Source organism: Cyanistes caeruleus, chromosome 1 (assembly GCF_971803275.1).
Source record: "Cyanistes caeruleus chromosome 1, bCyaCae1.hap1.1, whole genome shotgun sequence".
NCBI lineage: Eukaryota > Metazoa > Chordata > Aves > Passeriformes > Paridae > Cyanistes > Cyanistes caeruleus.
Window position 1 is genome coordinate 49,131,335 of NC_141701.1, and position 22,268 is coordinate 49,153,602.

The window sequence follows — 22,268 nt, forward strand, 5'->3', positions numbered from 1 at the left end:
TTCCCTGCAGCTGCCTACCCTTGCACAGGAATTTCTTTTTAAAAATTTTTTTTTTTAAGGATTGTGAAGCATCCTATACACAAGACAAGCACGTCACTTACTATTTGGTCCGAAGACAGTCTAAGTGACTTCTTGTAAGATGTAACATTCCCATGGGGTGGATGCTCTGCTGGGGCAGAATCCATTTTCAGGGATTCCTTTAACTCCTGGGATGCTTCATCACTAGAAGAATCATCCTCTGGAGGCCTAACACGACATCAACCAGAATAAATGTAAGCTACATAAAATCCTTCTTTAACAGAGTAAGATGCTTATGCCAGAGTAATTTCTGCTTATGCTGAGGATTTGCTGCTGCCTGATAGCACCGATTAAGGAAGTCCACGGTCTAGTGAAAGCCCAGACAAAGCCAGTACATGCCAGTAAGCAAGTAAGACTGGGAATGCCAGTACTAGTAGAGCTCTAAACATGACTATTCCCAGCTGGCTCCACACACAATGGGTTTAGTAAAGACACAGGGTCAGGCGGTCACTAATACTGCGTTGATGAATTAGTTAAACTACAGATGAAAAAGGACACTGAATGGGTGGCAGTGCTTTGTTTTTTAAAAAAGCTGCCTCAACTGCTATGGCATTTAAACTGTGGGTGTTAGTGGAGTAGCTCACCTTTTAAGGTTATTCACAGACTTATTTTCCTGCTCATTAGAGATTTCAAGATTAAAAGCAGCATTTAGTTTCTCTGAAGTATTAAATCACAATATATTTAGTTCTTTAAATCTTTAAGACACCAATATTTACAAGTACTTTTGCAAAATCATGCAAGAATATGCATAATAAATACCCTAGAATGGGACAGTTTTGTGCTAAGCACTGACAGGCATCTACCACAACTTGGGCAACATGTGCACTGTGATTAATACTATTTTATTGTTCCAATTATTTAATGTTACAAAAAAATCCACATGGTTTAAATTATTAATACAATATTAGGCCTTCACAAAAGAAAAAAAGTATTACAAAGTGTATCAGAAACAATATCACTGTATTTACAGAGTAGTGCCCTACTGGTAAAGGTTACCATGTATATATTTTTTTCTGTCAGTTCTGTTATGATTTAAGAAATAAACACAATAGCATTTAGGAAATAATTGTAGTGTATCTGTAGTTCCTGCAGTGTTTGCTGCCACATTATCTTGCTGAATTGTTTGCTATACTCATCTGGTTCCTCTTCAATAGCTTACAGGAAAATGTTTCTTCCCACAGTACATTACTACTGAATTCTTTATTCGAAAAAAGGAAAAAAAAAAAGGAAAAAAGGCACTATTCACAGATAAGTCTTCAGACAGGAACACACCTACTATTAACTTGCTCTTTTATAGTTGCTGGCAGTTCATTTGCTCTTTGTGTCTCAGTTTTTCCCTCTTTTGCCTCTGGTATCTAAAACAACATGATAATAAAGAACATATTGACATTTTAAGCATTTTAAACCAATCCAAATAAAAACAGTTACCAAAACAGTCCATAAACTATATTAAGTCTCAGAATCACCCATTCTACATAATATTTTCTAGAAGTTATTTAACAAAATGATGTTCATGAAGAAATTATCTATTAAAGCTTTTTATCATTTCAGGAAAAAAAATTCTGTGTGCCAGGAATTGAGATTTGCTACTTTAACATGATGAATTTATTATCATCAAAGGAGCTGTCAAGCTTGAAGCTTATAAATAGCTTTTTGGTGGGGAAGGCACCAAACTCAAAATTTAGAAAGCTTAATTTAGTCTAAAATGGGGTGTCTCAGCTTAACAATTATGCAGCACAGCACCTACTTATTTATTTGTGTGTACATTCCTAAAACAGACTGCAGTGACTGAAGAGTAGCTCTGATAACTGCTTATGGCTTAGAAGAAAGGAGGTTAAGAATAATGTGCTACAGGTGGATACAATAAATTTTGTTGAAGCAACTAACACCAGACAAGGATGGAGTATTTGGGGCTAAATTAACAGATGCAGCTAACAGCTACTGCAACATCAGCTGGCCATCATTGACACTGAGCTATATGACCTTGTGTTTTGAGGTACTTCTGACAAATAACAATTTTTTCATCTTTTAACAGCTAAGAGGGAGGGAAAAAAAAAAAATCACAATAGGTCTCAGTCACCTGCTTAGTCATGCTTTCTTTCTTGCGCCAGAACCACCACCTTCCAGACTTCTTTGGCATCTTTTCTTTGACCCAAGACTCAACAGTAGCCTGAAAAATCAGATATGTTTTTACTTAGTATAGAAAAAGAGATAATCAGGTGTTACTACAGACAAAATTTTCAAATAAAGTATGCATTTATCTATTTACCTTAGGCAAACTCTTCTGAAACACCTGCAAACTCAGAATCATTGGAGCAGCCAATGCCCAGTTATAATACCTGTTTTAAAACACATTATTGGTAAGTTATTACAAAATTTGTCTACTGATCAATAAATATCAGCATGAAAAACTTGCCTTTGTGTTGATGAAAATATGCATTTGCTGCCAACCACTAACACTAACATTTTCTGCAAGCAGAGTCATTTTAATATATATAATTCAACATCAGAGGCAATTACAGAAAAAAAAAAATCTCACTTAAGCTAAAGCTAAATTTAATGCAAATCTTTGGTTAAAACAGATTCACACACAAACTGCAGTGGAAGCTGAGAAACGTGTTCACTTCAGAGACCAGATCTGAAATGGGATTTTCTATGACCTAATTACATGACATAGAGAACTTACCTGTTATAAATCCGTATTACCAAATTTGGATTGTCTATGAGTCCAGGGTTTTCAGCAAATTCATGATAAGTAATAATATGTTCCATGAATTTTTCTGCAATAGAAAGAGATTTTAATTAGGAAGTAGTAATATAAAATCCCAAGATGTCTGATGAGTGTATCTAGGAAAACCCTTTCTGTCATTTCAGAGTCTGCTGATCTTGCAGCATCATTGAAGATGTGCTAATTGAGGCCTACCTGTCAAGGGTCCTGTGACTGCCTCCTCCCTACAGAAAAAGCCTTGCACTACTTCAACATCACAGTAAAGAGCATTAAGAAATTAGAAGAGGAAGGACAGATAAGGAGGAACTAGTTCAGTTCAAAAGCTGGAAAAAAGAAATCCATACCTGTCAAGGCAAGTTTTCTTCAAAAATTATGATGGTGGGTTAGGGGCCTACAAACTACGCTAGAAGAAGAGGCAGAAGGGTGATGTCAGCTCTTCAGGTTTGAAAAACTACTACTATCACTAACTAGCATTTTCACAATTATTATCTATACATGTTTGCAGAAATCCATGATCTAGTGTAAGACCCCTGCAATCAAAGCATCCTTTTTTCCCATCAAATGCAGTATTACTAAGATGTTACCACAAGAACAGTCCTGAGTCTTTATATAAGACTAAGCAAGGACTGGCAACCAGAAATTGATGTAGTTGGTTTGATAAATAATATATAGTACAAAAAAGGAGACAGAAAGCTTCTCAATATGATCAATATGAAGTTCAATTCAGCTATCTCTGCTTGGCAAAGACTTGACAATTTTAGAAAAATGAAAGATTTTCTATCCCCTTTTCTCAGTGGGAACACAGTAATAAGGCGAGGTTTTTTAAGGAGGAAATTAGAGCATCCAAACTACTTCATTTGTTTAGGTACCTGAACTCTATTCCTCTTTATGCTTTAGTCTTTCACATACCTTTAGAAATCTCTCCATTTTCATTGAGACCTCCACAAAGTGAAAGTGTAACATCAGGCAAGTCCATAGCAGAATCAGACATGCACTCTGTACCACTATCAGCAGCAGCACTTCCCACTGACTGAGGCGACTGGGAACCAGAAAGGGTATCTGACTCTGTCCACTGCCTGAAGCCAGGATCAGAATCACTAAAAGAAAGTGAAAAGTACTTTACTTGCAAAAAAATAAACACATCTTAGGTTACAGAACACACTATATGATTACTCCCCCCCAAAAAATTTTGCTTTTGCATTTTTACAACAGCATTTCACAACCTAAATTTAAAACCAACCTAACAAAAAACCCAAACACACCCACACCAACCCTTCATAATATTGGCAGACTGTTTCCAGTTCTCCTAACATTCCCCTAAATTGGACAATAATTACATTACTTGCCTAAACTGGATTTAAATGAAGAAAACATCCTCTACATTCTACTTCTGCAGAATAATACTGTGCCTGAGGACATGCTTTACCAGAAAGTTGTAAATTAAGAAAAAGGAAAAAAAGGGCACTGCTTTTAGTGTTTTTAGAACACTGTCTGTTGCAAAAGGTCCAATAGAAAAGAAAAATGCCATTAAAAAAAAAAAAAAATCACACTGCCATTTAAGGCTAGAGCCACTAGCTTGATCCACTGAAAAGCTTACAATAAGGCTGAACAAGAGTACTGGTACAAAAGCTGCTTAAATTTACTCCCATCTATGTCTGCAGAGCATACAGGTTCCACAAAGAGGAAAACTCTCAGTAGTCACCTCCCATGTGATCTTTCAATGTGTTTCTTGTCAAAGTAGAATTTTCACAATGAAGTAAGTACTGAATACTCCACAAAAGCCTAAAAACTTTTAGTCCAATTCTTTTTATCAGAATGACCACATAAATAACACATGCAATGACTCAAGTAATACAACTGCAGAATTACCCCAGATTTTACAGCATTTTACTTCAAAATTACCTTTTGGGAAAGTAGAGTGCTGCAACTTCAGGTTCCAAAGCCTTTAGGTCATCCAAGTAAATATCATCAGGGCCTTGATGATGACTTCGCTTGTGCACCCCTGTTAATTTTAACAATTAAGATTACTACAATGAAGTGACCCAGACATGTTAAACACAAACAAAATCATGGAAGATTCAGACTTATTTGCATGATTTTTAAGCTCCAGAGCTTCATTATAATTTTAGTCATATAAAATTTTCAATAGGAAAAAATGAAAAACGCACATTTATATTTTTTCCACTATGACCTCAAGTTTGGTAGATCACATTGAGGGCAAGAATCAAGAGCTTTATTACAAACCTTTCTTTTTTGAAGGAGAGTCAGTTTTTGCTGTTGGTTTTGCTTCTGGCAAAGGATCCATCAATATTCTGGAATGATGATCACCATCCAATGGCAATGGAACTTGTGGTTCTACAATTGCAGAAGCGAGAGAGTCTTTAACATCCATCTGCTTAAGGAGAGGATGAGTTCTTGGCTCAGGTTTCAGTACTGTACAGACAGAATCTTTCACATCATCATCGTCTTCAACTTCATCAGAGCTGAGGATGACCCTAAAATGAGTCTTCTCTGATGGAGTAATGGTAGCTGTTCTGCAATGTTCCAGCTTTTCTTTCTTACTTATCTGAAAAACAAAAGTCTAGTCAATCCTTTCACATCACCAGTTTGTTTTACTCTGTTCTAAGCATTAAATTTGTACTCACAGTACCAGTTCTCATCACACAAGGAAAACTGAAAATAACTTAAGCAAGTATAGTAGCATCATAAAACACATTAGCAACATAAAACATATTAGCAAAGTACCCCGCAAAAGAATTTTCATAGGAGCTTATTTACAAGTTCAGCAAAGAAACAGGTACAGAGGAAGTGCTGCCTTGACCAAACCACATAAAGTTAAAAACCTAAGTGTGGATTTATCAGGGCCTCTGTTAGATAACAAATTTACTCTTATCAAGGCTACAGTTCCTCTGGAATGAAACAGAACTTACTCTACAATAAAGAAAATTAATTTCTCAAGTTGTTTCCTTCACGTTCTAACTAAAAATTCAAAACTTTCAGACTTTCACTGCTAGGTTTTCTGAGATTACTCTTCTGAGCAGCTTTTGAACTCAACAAAGCTGATTCTCTCTGCCTGCCACAAGGGGCTGCTACTTCCCCACTTCAGCTGTATCTGAACAATAGCAGCAGATTTCCAATCCTCTCCTAGGACAGTCTTAAATATCCCAAAACTTCAGTTACAAAGTTAGAGACAATAAAGACATTTACCTTGGTTGACTCTGGGAATCCTCCCCACGTCCATTCCATGTGAGATTCAGATCTGAGCAAGCTCTCAGCAGGCTTAACTTCTAGCTCTGAATCACTTTTAGGGCAGACTTGCTCAGAGAAAGGGCTACCAAATCAATAAGAATAAAAAAAAAGAAAAAGAAAAAAGAAAGCCAGTGTTTAAAATGCATTAATGCATTTGTTGTGCAGCTACTGTTGGTAGAGTTTTCAACAGCTTAACAGAGCTCCAATTATTTGGCAACATGGCAAGAAGCCCAGCAGGGTTTTCAAACGGTGAGAAATTAGGTTAAAACGAAAATCACATTAAAGACACTGAAGGACTTACACAGTGATCACACTAAACAGATTTCTCCACTGCATTTACAGTGTAGAAATAACTTTCTCCTCAGCCCATGTTCCATTTTTCAAACAAGACAAGAACAAAACAAAAAAGTTTATCAAAAAGACAGAAAATATTTTTTAACTCCTTATCTCTGTAAAAATATAGCATTTCTGCTTGCTATGTAGAGACTTGAGTAACACAAGTCTTGCAAACATAACTCACAAGTGCACAAAACAACATCAATTCCCAGTGCAGGGAAAAAGCCATTCAGAAGATAACTTAGGAGAGGGAAAGGAGATTACTTGAAAACTTCCTTCAGATGTGTTTGTACTACATGACCTTTAAAATCCATCCTATTTTTCCTACAGTGGTTATTATCCATAAATCAGAAACAGAGTTCTGAAATTAACTTCAGTTAAGATTACTTTTAAGCCAGAAGAATGTCCTACAAAATGTTAGAAAGAAGTGCTTTCAAAATAATTTTGCACGTAAGATCTTAAGAGATGAAACACAAGGTTTTGTTTACCTTTCCTTCAGTAGGGCAATTATATTGCATATTATAGAAATGCTGCCCTTTTTACACTTTGACATTCATTACATATTTGGGTTTATATAAACAAACCTCAGTATTTGAATTTAAACTGTAGGGATCAGAACTGGACCCAGTCCTCCATATGTGGCCTGACTAGTACTAAGAGAGGGATAATCACATCTCTCTCTCTCTCTGTCACTAATTCCCAGTTTGCCTTTGTTGCTGCAGCCATGCTCTGCTGCCTCAAGTCCAGCTTGCTGTCCACTAGGTCAGCAAGGCTGCTCCCAACCACACAGATCCCAGTCTGTACTGGGCTCTTTGGCTGTGTCCATCCCAGTACATGACTGCACACTTGTCTTTGCACTTGTTATTTGTGACCAGTCCAGGTGCTAGACAAACTCTTTGAGGCTCTCTCTATCCCATGAAAGGCTGGGCCACATGAACTTTTGAGGTCACTTCCAATTTGGCTTGTTCAATGATTCAAACACAAAATTTTAAAGTAGCTCCCTACAGGTATTTAATTTATGGATTTTTATTTTAATACAAAATTCCTGCAAGGATTAGTTACCTAATTCAGTACCATACATCCAACTTTCTGAAGGTTTGAGGAACTCAGGTTTTGTAGTATCATACAGGACTAAACTGTGATCACAATTCAAACTGCCAAAGTAGACATTACACAGATCACAGTCCAGACAGTAAGAATCCCTCACACTGCTCTGAGAGGATACCTCAAAAATCCAAGATATCAGGACCTTTAAACATCTCTATAATGGTGAGTTGTCATCACAGTTGACTTCCAGCCTTCATCACCCATGGACACAAAAAGAAAACTGGTATTTTACCCCGTAGTTCTCCATTAACAATGGCAATACATTTTCTGTATTTTTAGAAGGGCTTGTTTAAAGTGACACACTGATGAAAATAAACTTACACCTTTGTTTTCAGGAAGAATATTAACTAACTTTCCCTACATGTCAAATAATTTATTCTGCCTACACCACAAGTCAACTGGAAGCCATACACAATATTAACCTGTATCTAAGTCTAATTCTTAATATTCAGCAGTTCCTGCAAAATATCAAATATTTCAAGGCTTTGGGACCATAAGTCTGTCCTACTTCCCCCAAGGTATGTTTTTCACTGTCACTCTCAGGCAGAAGTGTTTAGCCAAAAGGCCCATGCTTATAACAGAGACCTAGTCATGCCAACATTGCCTGTTAAAACAGGAAGGAAACTGACGGCATCAGGTATCAAATAGTTAATGGTTATGCTTTCCCTCTTATAATACTGGGTAGGACATACTGAAGTGTCCTCATGGACAGGACTTGTGCTATTTTCTTCCTTGAGCTCCCTGCAAGGGTTCTGAAGAGCAAGACTACCAACTGAACTGCAAGTTATTCAGATCTCCAAAAAGGAGGTTATTAAAACCTCCCATTTCTCTTCCTCTGTATGACAGCTACATGATAAAATCTTTATTTGATGGCTTAGGAGAACTAATTTAAAGCAAAATTTCTCCTACCTAGACGGTTTGTGTCAGAGAATCCCTGACCCAAAGTCCTCCCCAAAGGCAAAAAGGAAAATTGCCAATTTATCTGTTGAACTGCAATCTGGACTGGGTAGTTTTTGTTAAAAAAACAACCCCAGAACAGTGAAAAGCCTACATACCTCACAAGGCACAAACAAGTTATTACAGCAGACTTGCTCCATAACACATAAATGAGAAGAGATGCAGATATAACCTGTTAGTCTATGCTAACTCAGAGTTTTATAAACTGAAAATGAGTATCAGCCTCCATGCTACAGTCATCTAGGTGATAAAATCCATACAGCAATGTGTCAGGCCTTAGGGTCAAACACTGTGACTGCTTTTCAGTCACAAACCACAAACCTTTGGGGAACATTTGAAGACTAGATCTCATTAAGTGTAATTGAGGATGTGGTTGTGAGCCCAAAACATAAAAAGGAATGATAATGGGATTTCCTGTCCAACTGCTTCTGTTCATTAACAAGCCACGCACTGGGGAAATTAGCAGGCACCAAGCATGGTGTGGTACATTCTGACTCCACTGAGGCCACAGCCCTGCAAACACCTGAAGCAGAAGAGATCATACACAGTTCAAAAAATACTAGCTGAAGGTTGAACTGTTCCATTCTGCACCACCTATTGATGCAGAAGAATAGGTAACTGTGCACTGAGAAGGTACAAGCAACAATGGCCATCACGGAAGGCTGACCAGTAATCCTCACTGACCTTGTTGAATGCACCTGCTATGAGGCAGGTTCCTCCATCAAACTGAAAAACAGTGGAACTAAACACTTGCCAAAGAGTTCAGATGGATCAAGATATTACCTGACATATGAGACATATATGCCCTCTCCTGTATGTCCAAGGTTCAGGTAAAGTACAAAATTTACCTCAAATTTACCACATACGCACAAAATGATTTCTTATGCATATAGGGATTGAGTTTAGAGTGGTGAAATCCAAGTGTGAGCCTTGAAAAATCTACAAACTGAATGCAAGAAGAACAGCATGAACACAGAAGCCAAAGAATGTACTTGAATGTACGAACAGAAATGCCCTGGTCACTGAAAACTGACTGACAAGCTGTATTATGCCATTTTTGAGAATCCAGTCAACTGATGATGATCTTGGTATCTCTGGACAACAAAAGGTATCAGAACTCCAGAATCCCCCATTCTGAAGTGATTTGTGATTCAACTTTAGGAACTAGCTTTACCTGGGGCAATTTGGATTACTTCACACAGTAAAATGTACCTTAACATACTCATTACTTTTGCGTTCTGGCAGATCAAGTAGTGCTTACGCTAGGGTGAATCATAGGGAACATACACAGGGTTTTTCACACCCTTCTCAGCTTGAGAGAATCTTATTAACTCTATTTCCTCTCTTTAACAGTGAAATAATATATTTTGTAAAGTTCCCAGAGTTTCAAAATAGTTTCAAGTGTTGCATTTGACATCACAGAAGCTGGGCAAGTTTGATAGTTTTACAGATCAGCAGGAAAATGAATAAAAAGGCATAGTAATTTTTTTTTATAATTACTCATCATTATACAAGATGATATTACAAAGTGACTTACTTCTCTAGAGGGGACCAGTCTCCATCAGATAAGGGGTAATGGTCCTTCGAATGATAAATCAAAGATTCTTTTTGTTCTTCACCCTTTGGTGATGAATTTGAGGATCCTCTGTGGAGACACATGAAATTAAGACAGCTATAAGAAATTTGTGTTACTAATCCAGTAAAAGAAACTACAGAGATGTTATTAAAAAAAAATCTAAGAGTAAAAGTAAGGCATGTATAGCTTAAAGGATTTGTTGTTTGCAAGACATCTTTATGTAACTTTAATAAAAGTATTTAAAAACTATTATTAATACTTGAAAATACTGCAAAATTAAAAACCTACTACTGGAAGTTAGTACTGAAGAAATCACAATAGTATAAATGTTACTACTCTACATGAGTAACAGTGATTTTACTCTACACAGGCAGACAATATTAACAAAACACATGAACATGTATTTTTACATAGTAAACTTTACTATGTGAATTTTACAGTCACTGGAAAAGTTCAACTAGTAAGGTTAGTTTTGACAATGTACATTTGACAAATTAAAACAGTAAGAAACTGGGGTAGGTACTGGCATCACAATTTACCCAAGAGCTTAACAGATTACCATCAACTACAAAAAGAAGATAAAAAAATGCACTTTTCTAAACAGTGGGATTTGTTTTGGACTGGGAAGTCTACTCAATATCTACATCAAAGACCCAAATCCAACATACAGTAAGACCCACTAAAGAGGCATAGACCCCACCTTACACAGAAGTTCCCTTGAAATATTACCATCGTAAAGTACTTCAGGTCTTTTTACAGCTTTCTGAATTTAACTGAATAAACACCTATGCTCAGGATACAACTAACTTGTCTGAGGTTAGATCAAGGGCATCATGGCTATACAGCAGATAAGAATACAAGGAAGACATGTCTGGAATTTGAGTGCAAAATGCAATAGAAATTATTTTAAGCCATTATTATGAAAGAAGAAACAATTTTTATTCCAGTACACAGTTGCACTAGATTTGTTTTGGAATGCTAATGCTCATTTCTCTTATGGATGGAGGAAAGAAAAGATTTTGCTATTATCAAATGTGTAAATATTTAGAATTTGCATGCCTAGTCAATTAGACACTAAGCAGTTACAGTGATCTACCTCATTTGCAAGTCTTTCATTTGGAAGACAGTCTAGGTTATGGTAAATGCTGAACTCTAAAAATGTCTTTTTAGCTCTACTTATTCTCCAGTATCTTAGGAAACCTGATGATGCTGAATGACTTAAAATGAGAACTGCAGAGACTGTACATCCTTTGTATTCATAAACTAAGTGTGACAAAAATATGTTCCACACTATTGTTGTCAGCAGTACTAAGTATCACCAAAAGAGGGAAAAAAGTATGATTGTACAACTAAGTAAACACAAAAAATATATTAAAGAGGTCCTCAGTATCTTTACTTCAGTGGGGAAGGAGGCAAGATGACATATGGGTGGTACTGAACAGATTTTATTCACTGGAAATTAGCAACTAAAAGGGTTCATATAAAGGATGCAAAAAACCACATTTGACTGATAAGTGGATAACACTAAACATCTAAATTCAGTCGAAGATTATTGAAAATACAAGGGGAAAATCAGCATGCATCAGCTTGTAACTTCAAGTTGCACTGTCAACTCTAAGCTATTTATTTTGCAATGTTTACAAACAGTACTGTCACTTCTCACTGTTGTCCACTTTACCTACAGTCTAAATAAATATATAAGATTTCAGAGACAGAGAATCACTTCAACCCTTTAACACTCTTAACACTGGAGAAATAATGCCCTCTATTTCTGAGTTGTACACACTGTAATCTCAGTCTTTCTGTTATTATCTTACATAAGTCTAGCACTACTAATATATCTATATCATAGATATGGAAATGACAAAGGACATATTTTGAAAAAAGCTGATAAACACTTGGTAATAGATTTTTCCCAAGAAACATGAAACATCTTGTTTTCTGCTGTATAAAAAAACCAAAGAGATAAGACATTACATACTGGCACCTGTGACTGAATTTTTGACCTTCCTGTTAAAACATCAGCCCCCCTTTTCCTTTCCTAGTTTCACTTTGAAATCTGAATCTATGCCTAAGAACAGTTAAGTTTCTAATTTCTTATCTTTCTTCTTCCTTTTCAGAGCCTTGCATTTATAGCCAAAAATAACAACCAAAAAAACAACCAACCAAAACACCACAATCTCAAATCTACTGATTCCACCTCACATCCCCAGAGGGTTTGAAAAGAAAACTTATGAACATTTTTTCACAACCGTATCTTTAGCTGCAAACCGCATGCCTATTTGCAAGGCATTTTATTTCCTGTCCTGGTAGCCCACTGAAATGAGTGTATATAAACTTGACTAACTGACATAGAGCCACAAACCTAATGTATCTGGGTCTTCCCCATTACAGTGTTTCTTGGTTTCAATCCTGCATTTACTTGCTGTTCACAAGAAAACACCATTCTTTTACAAAATCATCTTTTCACTTTATTACACCCCGTCTGATACTGTATTTCTACTGCTGTTTCTGCTTATGCACATTAAAAAAAAGTTTAGAAATAAGATGCCTTGTGAAACTTTCATTCTAAAGGGTAGAAAAAATAAAACCAAGAGTAAATTTGATGAAATCTCCATGGTCTGATTTAACTATGACTAAGCATTCAACATTCTAATCCTACACACCATTTTTTTGTACACCTCTAGTCAAAATAAGATTATTGCTAGAATAACAATCTGAATCCTAAATACTGGATGAAAGCAGCCATTGTTAACATGACATTCCTAAATACTTCATACATTGGTAATGATATGTTAGATAAAGAATAAACAATTATTGTGCTATATTTTCTCTCCTCCTGTACTTGACAGTTATTTTTATTCTGGACGGTTTTACTATGACCAAAGTTTATTGTTGCCTTAACTGCATGCTAAAGACTGAGCAAAGGTCTTCCTTTTTTTTGAACTGAAAAAAAGATAAAAATTTCAAACCAAACCAAATGCCAAGACTTAAACAGAGCAGTGAATACCTAAATGACAATTCAATAAATAGGATACTAATAAAATAAGGCAAATTAACTAAGAAAGCCACAGACACTCTAAAAAGCACTTTGAAATCCAGATTTTGTTTTCTGTGTTTTACTGGTCAAAGGTATGAGAACAGATTCATGTTTTTTGTTGCACTAACGTTTTTGTCTGGTACTTACTAAATTTGAGACTCCTTTTAAGATCCATACTGAAGGAGATCTTTCAGTTATATTTTATTCTCTTACACCAAAACCTTCTTGCAATTCCCAGGCCTGATCTTGAACTTTTTCCGCCAGTATTACATTTAACAACAACACTGTCCAGTGAAGCACTCAGCTTTCTTTGAAAACCAAGTCCCAATGAGTAGGCTTTTCCTGGATTTGAAGCATTTATATGCTTGATAACTTTCATCTATAATCTTTCCTGTTATCCTATAGACCTCTTCAGCTTATTAGTACATGCTACCACTTTAGCACAAGTTTCACTTTACTAAAGAATTTATCCACTTCGTAACACAGGATTGACTTTTTTGCCTTTCTTTTTCCCCCCTCCTCTTTACACACGTACAAATACTCTTTACTAACATGAAGGCACATTCATTTATATACTTTTCAGTTGCCAAAAGTAAACTTCAGGTTACAGAGAAGCCAAATTCAGATGTGGTGTGCTACAGGCATTCCACACTGCATTCTAGAGGCTACCAAACACAGCAAAAGATCACTCTGCCTCATCAGAGAAATTAGACTGAAACTTTCTCAGTCACACAGTAGATCATAGCAACACTTCTTCACCATAATGGGCTTAACTGCATTCATGCTCATAAAAAAATGGGCCCAGCTTCAAGGCAAATCTGTGAAGATTTAGAAGATACCTGCTTGGAGTTTTGTTTGTTTGCTTGAGGAAAGGCCTAGGCAGAGCCTACCAAAACCTGTGCAATACTTTCATGGAGGAAATGAACAAGTCGCCTTTTAAATGTTTAGTGATAACAATGAAAACAGCAACAATCTAAGACCTTACCTTAGGGGCTGTACACTTTTCTCATCATCTGAGCTTATTTCCATTTCAAAAATCTCTTCAGTCCCAGCAGAAGAGATCTGATCTTCCTTCCTACTATCTTGTTTGTATTTCTTTCTTCTTCTTTTTTTCTTTTTCACAGAACCTGGGGTGAATACAGTCTCTGTTTCTCCAGAGTGTGGAACTTCTGTGTTTGCACATGTCCTCTCATTTTCACCTGATTTCAAATGATTGTCAGTGTCTTTAAAAAACTGATCTTCAGTGGGTATTGGAGATGTTGCCAAATAAGCAGGAACCTTTTCCTAGAGGGAAAAAATAAAAAAAAGAGAAGTAGTTAATATTTTCCTCTCTGTTTTGTGCACACAGGGTAGCTGTCAGCTACAGATTAACCCTTGTACCTATATTTAGACACCTAACCATGCAGATGCCCAATGGTATGGAGCTGATATATCAAGAAAGGAACCAAGTTCATCAAGAGTGATTACAAGAAATTCAGAAAAATGCATGTTAGTATTCTTACAGTTTTCAGACACAAACAATTGATTTTAACAGCAAAGCAAATACCCAGTCAGTGGAATGTTTTTGAAGTTATCTGCCCTGATCATGCCTGTTCCATGCTTATTAAATGTGCTAATAAAAAAAGGCCAATTAAATCCACTGCTGTTTATTTTGAAACAGGTTCATGGGAAGGTACAGGTTGAAAGGGACATCTGGACACCATCTGGTCCAATCTTGTGTTGAAAGCAGGGCCTCAGGTTAGGTTATGCAGGGGCTTGTCAAGCCAAAGGTTGAGCTGAGTATTTCTGGTCAGGGAGTCTAACACTTCTCCAGGCAACCTGTTCCTGTGTTACATTGCTTTTTTATGGAAAGATTTTCCTTGCATCTAGCTGATATTTTCCCCATGCCGTTTGCCCCATCTTATGACTAGACAGCCTTGTGAAGTGTCTCTGTCTGTTCTGTAACTACCTAGTAGCTACTGCAAGACTGTGGTTAGATTCCCCTGAAATCTTCTCTAGGCTTAATAGAACAAGTTCCAGTAACTGTTTTTTCTGTTTGAATTTCTCCAGGCCTCCACCAGGCTCTCTCCAATTTTCCATGTCTCTCCTGAATGGGAAGGCCAGATTTGATCTAACATACACCAGGCTGAGCAGGACAACCCCACATCCCTTCACCTGCTGGTTGTGCTACTGCTGATGCTACCTGGGATGCGCTTGCCTTCACTGCAGCTAGGGCACGCTGCTGGCCAGGTGATGCAGAGCTGCACTTCATCCAGTCAGATGCCAGCCTGCCCTTCCAACGCTTATGTGAGACTGCATGTGCATCTTGGTTAAACCTTGGCGTGAATCTTGTTGGTCCAGTCTCCCAGCCTGCAAAGCCGGCTCTCTGTGGTGGCTCTTCTTCTGACCTGTCTACCTCTCCTCTCAGTTCAGTGTTACCCACAAAATTGGTGAAGATGCCTTCAGTCATGACATACATAATGTCAGACATTATTTATGTAAAGTATCTTCCAAAAAGAAAAAGCCAATTATAATTTACTCACCTTGAAACCAACATACAAACAACCAACCCTCAAATAATTACAACCCACTGGCCTTTGAAGGAAAAGCTTTAGCTATGGACTGAGGTTTATTTACATTGCACCAAGAAAATACACTGACACCTAGTCTGAAAGAAACACACTGTGAAGGGACAAACACATGGTGGAAAAAAAGCACAAGACAATAGAATTTGCATAGTGTAGAGAAAGTTATGGAGCTCAATTTCATGGTAGCAAATAGAAGTAATTACAAGATGTTTGTTATTTTACTGGACTCTTGTGCAGAAAGTTAGCCAGAAACATGGATGAGACACAGGCAAAGCACTGATACTACTTTTGATGTGCTCCAAGTCTTATTTGCTACTTAATATTAAATTCAAATTTTCATTGTGTTAAGAGTTAGAGAACAAATTTTGTTCCACTGGCTGTAGAGTGGAGAACAGAAACAGAAAGGAGAACAAAATACAGCCTTATACAACATTGATGATACACAGATTTTGCATTGTGAAAAACGTTGAAAACAAACGCTAGCACCTGAACTGAAGTTAATATTCTGCACAATTAATGATAAGAAACCAAGAATAATAAAATAAATAAATAAAAACATTCAGTAAAAGTGAAAACTGGCTGAAAAAGATGTGAAAAATGCCAACACTAATCCCTTAAAGGACCTTTCTGAATCCCCCCAAAAGGAAAAATTAAAAAAAAAGAAATCAATAAGAGATTTAGGATTGATCCCTTAAGCATAGCTTCAAGAGGCAAAGATGTTGATCAGTTGCAGGGAAAAAAATGCCTACAAACAGTAAAATCCCCAGTTTTGCTTTGTAGCAAACTTCATCTATATATTCAGCATGAATTACCAGCTCTCAAGAACACATTATACTCAGATAAGGCACTCTTGTTATAAATCAAAATGTATTATGCAAGTGCAATAGCTCTCTTTAAACACTGTACTTGGGACAAAGGCACTGGTTATCACCATTGCTTTCCAAAAGTCATGAGACTGATCAGTTCCCATCAACATCTGACACAGCCTAGATCTGTAAAAAATTGCTTCCAGTTTTCATTTTAGTCATGGTGTATGCTGACAAAGAACCCAACCTTCCTTTTGCTTAGGTGTTATGGGTCCCTACCCCAAGTTTATTTGAGGTCTTAATGCTTATATTTTCCTTCCACTTTAAACTGTATTTAAATCAATATTCAATTTCAATATGAGAGCTTCCTCTGATCCCCCAGAATAAACAAGTAGCACCCTAAACTAAAAACTGGATCAATCTAATTTTTGAAAGACTGATTCCTAATAACAAGAAATTAGCACTTTATCTTTTACTTCTCTGCGACAAATTTTTTTCTTCTCTTTTCTGACTAGTTTTCACTAAATCTTTTGGAACCTTGTATTTAGAACTTTTTTCCTTTAGACTTGCTGAAAAGTGCCAGCAGACTCAAAAGCAATCAAAAGCAATGCTCAGGACTGACCAATACCATGATTACACAGCTCCCATATCCTAAGGAAATCAGAGTAAAAATGAACCATTATTCCCGTTTTCCAGAGGCTCATTAGCTTCCAGCTGCAAAAGAATCTTGGGAAATAAATTCTCAAGTCAAAGAAGTTACTGCTACCTGGTGAAAGTTTCATAAATAAAATTGTGAATGACTGGGCTAAAATTTGTAAGGCAAATTAGAAATATGTCCAAAAAATAGACTATCCTTATTAGTAGAGGCACAAGCTGTAATAACTTAAAGCAGAAATTATTGTAAGGCACTGCAATCAGTATAACGGCAGTCAACAAGAATGAGTTAATTAAACAAAAATACTTAAGCACATCTTCCAAATAATGCTCTAATTAATGAAAATAATTAGTTACTTTATTATTATTGGCAGCAAAATGGTACAAAGCATCAAGCATCTTGGCAGTATATGAAAGAGACATTAAGATTGAGTTACAGAAAATTTCGCTTTCACAGAAGTGAGGATATTGACAACACTGTATGTAGCACTTTTAACCCATGACTGTGTTATTACTACATTGTAGCCATCAAGAAGCACAAAGTCCTTACATTTTCCTCCTCGGTTTCTTGCACAAAGAAAGCCTCTCCATTGTCGCCCAATTTCATATGAAGATCAACAGCATCACCATTAATTTCTATGTCAATCTGTGGAAGGAGACAATTTATTGTAAATAATTCATCACCGGGAAAGTGCTGACCTCATGGTCTACTTAGCTCTGAGAGTAAACTTTGTTTCACTGCATAATGGTGTCCCTTTCTCCTTTCTCTTTCTGACACGAGTCTGTCATAATGGTCTTTAGTTTGTTCACCTGCAAAATACATTGTGGTCCTGGCAGAGGAGCATAATACCCACAAGAAAAATAAGAAAAACATAAACTTTATATAAAGACTGAATCTTGCTCAAGCAGCTATTGATATTTCTTTATTTCATAGAAGAATGACTGAGACTGTTCAGATGTTTAAATCTCAATCTGAATTGGGGCCTGGTACGAATCTGAATCCTGAACACCAGAAGTTCCACCTGGAAGCCTCCTGGAGGCAGGCTTTGTCTGAAAGTGGTAAGAGACTTACTACAATTATTTCTGCAACTCAAGTTAGCATTTCAGATTTTCCTGCTCATGAGTTTATGGGGGTATGAAAAAGGACCACAACCCTTCTGCAGCTATAGTGTTTTTGTCAGAGAATAATGTTTTTATCGTGCTAAAAATAGGAAACATAAATTAGGTAAATAACCAAACATGCATGGGGACTATACCCAAATCCTTAAGATAACCACTTTTCTTCTTCCCCACAATAACTGATTTTGATCTGAAAATCATATATTTCACCGTTTTTAATTTTTAAAATATTTTGTTGTACTCAGCAACATGAGTTTAAAAAACCTCACCTTTTCTTTTTTCTCCTTTAGACATACAAACATCTCTAAGTTTAGTACCTATAGTACTAAGTTTAGTATCTATAGTAGCTGTGGTTAGAAACCACACTGGTTTCTGGAGACTTTAGTATATATTTGAAGTTGAAGCATAGATACACATACTTTGTGTTTCCACGCATCTTGGGACTATAAATTGATCTTGGCCTCATAATGCGCCAGAGAAAGATGCATCCTCAATGCAGTAACAAACACTCAACTGACTATTGAGAGAACTGTGTGAACAGTAACTCCCAGGATGGAGGAAACAAGGAGCAGCAGTCATCTACACAAGCAAAAGCTGAGAATTACACTGACAGTCTAGTACAGCAGGTACCAAGAGTAGATGTTTCTACTATTCAACAACCTCTTAGAGGCACCCAGAAGCTGAAAACCTCTCATATTTTTCAGCTATTCAGAAGTGTATGAAGACATCCAACAAACTCGAATTTCAGACCATTCCTGTAGTAAGTGCTTGCCTAGATGTCAGAAAAAGTACAGCTATACCACCTCTTTTGTATGCTGTTGAAAACTGTAATGTAATCTGTTAAAAAGCTGTTATGGTAAATAAATTCTTTGCCATCAGCAAGCCTGATAACATAAAAACTAACAAGCTACTCACCTGTGTTAATATAACAAACATTTAACTTTAATGCATGTAACTCTTAGTATTGACCTTTAACAAAAAATGCCCCAAGTGCTCTTTCAGTTTCACTTTACTCTCCTTTTACAATCAAAATATAAAGACGGGGGTAGCTTCCTGCAATAATAATTTACTCCTTTAAAAAGCAGACTATAATCCTGAGGGTGTATGTCCTGTTTAAATCAATTCATCTTTTGGTAGCACACCCACATGCAATACAGGGTATTCCTTACTGACAGTAAAGTCCTCCTACAACAGCTTCATTTTCAAACCAACCCCATCCAGCCAGCTCACTCTCTTGGCATGCTTAACAAAGGCTATGGGAAGGGGATGGAAGGACAATCTGCTTGGGTAGCACCATCATCCCAGAATGGCTGGACAGGAAATTGTAACAGGTTCTCTTTCAAACATGCCCACACAGGAATGAAGCCTCAGTCTCAGTTTTCACTTGCTTGTGGATGTTAATAACTGCATTTTCTACTGCAAATCAGCCTTGAACACAGCTAACAAGGAGCAATATTTAAAATAGGTCAGCAACACTTAACATATGCTCTGTTTGTCCTTCAGACATTCCAAAAAGAATTGCTTACATCAGGGATCAGTTAAAAAGCATTAAGCATTTTTTCCCAGCATACTTGGATAAGTAAATAAATAGCCCCATGTAAACATTTTGAAACTGTGAAGTCTATATATTGGTTATTTGTCCTTCTGAATAGGCCCAGAGCTGTCACAGTTTTTCTTTCATAGCATTTTTGCAGAGTCCTTAGATTACCACAAGAAGTTCTGTTTTGCATCCTGTACAGCATTTATGTGCAAATGTTCTGCACCAAACCAGTCTGCTAACGGGGAATGTGGGGAGCTGGGGAAGAAAGGAAGGAAGAGGGGAAAAAAAAGGAATGCACCTGTACTCAAAACTTGGATCTGACCCACTTTCTGAACTTACCACTTTTTCTTTAGAGCGCAGTACACCAAGCTTCCCAAATCGGACATGGAAAGGAGAACATTGGTATGTCCCATCCTGCTGCCGGACCACAATGACATCGATGCATCCCGAAAGGGTTGCCTGATTAATGCCTTTGTACAGCTCCTTCACAGTAACCAGGACTTGTCCTGCAAGTTGCCCCACGTAGTTCATAGTCTGAGACTAAAGGAGAGAAAGAAAGACAAAAAAAAAAAAAGTAAGTAAATTTAAGTAAGTAAAAATGACAGGTTTTTTGAAATGATTTTTTATAAAACATTTAAATAGATGTGCAATGTCATTTATGAATTACTCTATTGTAACAAGCTTTACACAAATGTTTCCAAGAATCAACAGAACTTTGAGGCAATCTTTATATTAATAAAAGTCTCCAGAGTTATAAAACCTACTCCTAATGCTTTATCAACTTGAATCTATGATTAATTAAATACTTCAAAGAAAATTTTGAAGCATGTCATTTTTAGACCTCAAAGCTTAGAGTTAAGTGATGCTTAATAACTCAGATAAGCCAAAATGAAAAACTAATTCTCCGGAGGACTGCCTGTTTAATACAACTGATCCTATATTGAAAATGAAGATAACTGTACATAAGGATGCAAAGAAAAAAAAAAATCTTACAAGTCAGGAAAAGGTATGTAGAACATACTGCACATAACTCTTCCTTTACAGCTCTTTATTTCAAAAATGGCTGAGTCATCTTAGAGAAATTATCAAACTATGTAGTGGGAGAAAAGAGATACATTAAGAAGATTATGCTATAGTCAAACAGGATAAAGACCATAGAATCACTTATTGAAAATTCTGCCTAATTCATTAAAAATACTTAAGTAAATGAATGAATTCTGAATGACTGCAAGTTTTTCAGATGAAGAACACAATTTGAACTATGACTGCCAATAAGAAAGTCCAAAGATTTCTCAGAACACCTGAGCTTTAACAGAAAGAGGAGCAAAAACTGTGAAAACGTTATGACAGAAACCTAAGTGCAACCCTTCTACATTCTACCATCTCCTGCCTCCCACCCAGAAGTCTGCTACAAGCTCATTTCAAAACATCCAAGTAACTGCAGCCTCTGAAGTTAAGGATATTTAGGAGAACAAAGAACCACTGCCAACAAGCAAAACCCACAACACTGAACACATAAAATAGCCTAAATTATGAAAAAAAAATACATATATTTTGGGATATTATTTATTATTTCTAAAAAAAAAATCTACAATGATTTTTTTTTTTCCTATTTGCATTTCTATTTTTATCACTCATTGAACAAGGTTTAGGATTTTTCTTAGTATCTCTAAACAAAACTGTACTGCATTACAACAGTTCTTCCTACTGATACTGCTTTATTGTCTACATAATTTATCAGTTATTTCTCTTTTGAGCCTCCAAAGTCTTCCTTACAGTAACACAGGGTATCTCATACTCACCCAAAAGCAACCACTTTTGTGGCATCTATACACTGATATAACTGTAAACAGGCAAGTAATCTAAAACTACTTTTACACTTAACAGCAGCTATGGAAACATTTTTCTCCATCTCAGGCTTCTCATACATTACCGAATCACATTCATATTTTTTCTAAATAACTCCTTCCTCTTCACAAGACTTACAAAGGAAGGTGGAGGGTTTACAATACAGATTTAAAACTGTCTTGAAATTATCCACAGAATTACTATACTAGGTAATGTGCTAGAGAATTTTTTTCCTGTAGCCTGTTGATGAAAACAAAAAGAATAGACTGTCACTGAGTGAGTAATGAGATTAGGAGGATGGACTCCCTATCAACATTAGTCATTAATTCAATTTGATCTGTAAGTAGCTTCACATACAACTATAAAACTGATTGCTTGATAGTGAAGTAATAGCTCACTAAGAGGGAAGGTCCCACTTCAACCATTCCTCCTCTGAACCCTCGTAATGAGCTGGTTTAGCTCCCTGACACAGCTGGCAAAAGTCTATCATTTTTTGTTGCTGTTTGTTTCAGTGGGTTGTTAGTAAGCTAGATTAGCTCATTAAGAAGAACATGACAAACACCTGAGTCATGAGGTGCTGAGCAGCACCAGAGAGCTAGGGGGAAAAAAAAATTAAAAAGAGACAGGGAACTGAACATCAAGGAACTGTAACTCAAGACAGAG

The 22,268-nt window shown here is 36.6% G+C and overlaps 1 protein-coding gene across 6 annotated transcripts in view; it reads right to left on the reverse strand.

Moving 5' to 3' along the window:
- Nucleotides 1–22,268, reverse strand: part of LPIN2 (lipin 2) — a 43,413-nt gene that overhangs the window by 9,139 nt on the left and 12,006 nt on the right. For 5 of the 6 annotated variants that reach the window (XM_086891230.1, XM_086891257.1, XM_023919931.2 and 2 more), the window contains 13 exons: nt 20,097–20,297; nt 17,649–17,744; nt 14,057–14,355; nt 9,993–10,100; nt 6,014–6,137; nt 5,051–5,372; nt 4,709–4,808; nt 3,716–3,903; nt 2,765–2,858; nt 2,348–2,417; nt 2,159–2,248; nt 1,351–1,433; nt 102–246 (listed from right to left, as the gene is read on the reverse strand). In XM_086891230.1, coding sequence (XP_086747356.1) covers nt 102–246; nt 1,351–1,433; nt 2,159–2,248; nt 2,348–2,417; nt 2,765–2,858; nt 3,716–3,903; nt 4,709–4,808; nt 5,051–5,372; nt 6,014–6,137; nt 9,993–10,100; nt 14,057–14,355; nt 17,649–17,744; nt 20,097–20,288 — 1,911 coding nt within the window. In that variant the 5' untranslated portion in view covers nt 20,289–20,297. Of the gene's footprint in view, nt 1–101; nt 247–1,350; nt 1,434–2,158; nt 2,249–2,347; nt 2,418–2,764; nt 2,859–3,715; nt 3,904–4,708; nt 4,809–5,050; nt 5,373–6,013; nt 6,138–9,992; nt 10,101–14,056; nt 14,356–17,648; nt 17,745–20,096; nt 20,298–20,750; nt 20,848–21,962; nt 22,037–22,268 lie in introns of those variants that run through there. The other variant, XM_023919933.2, reaches the window with a different exon arrangement.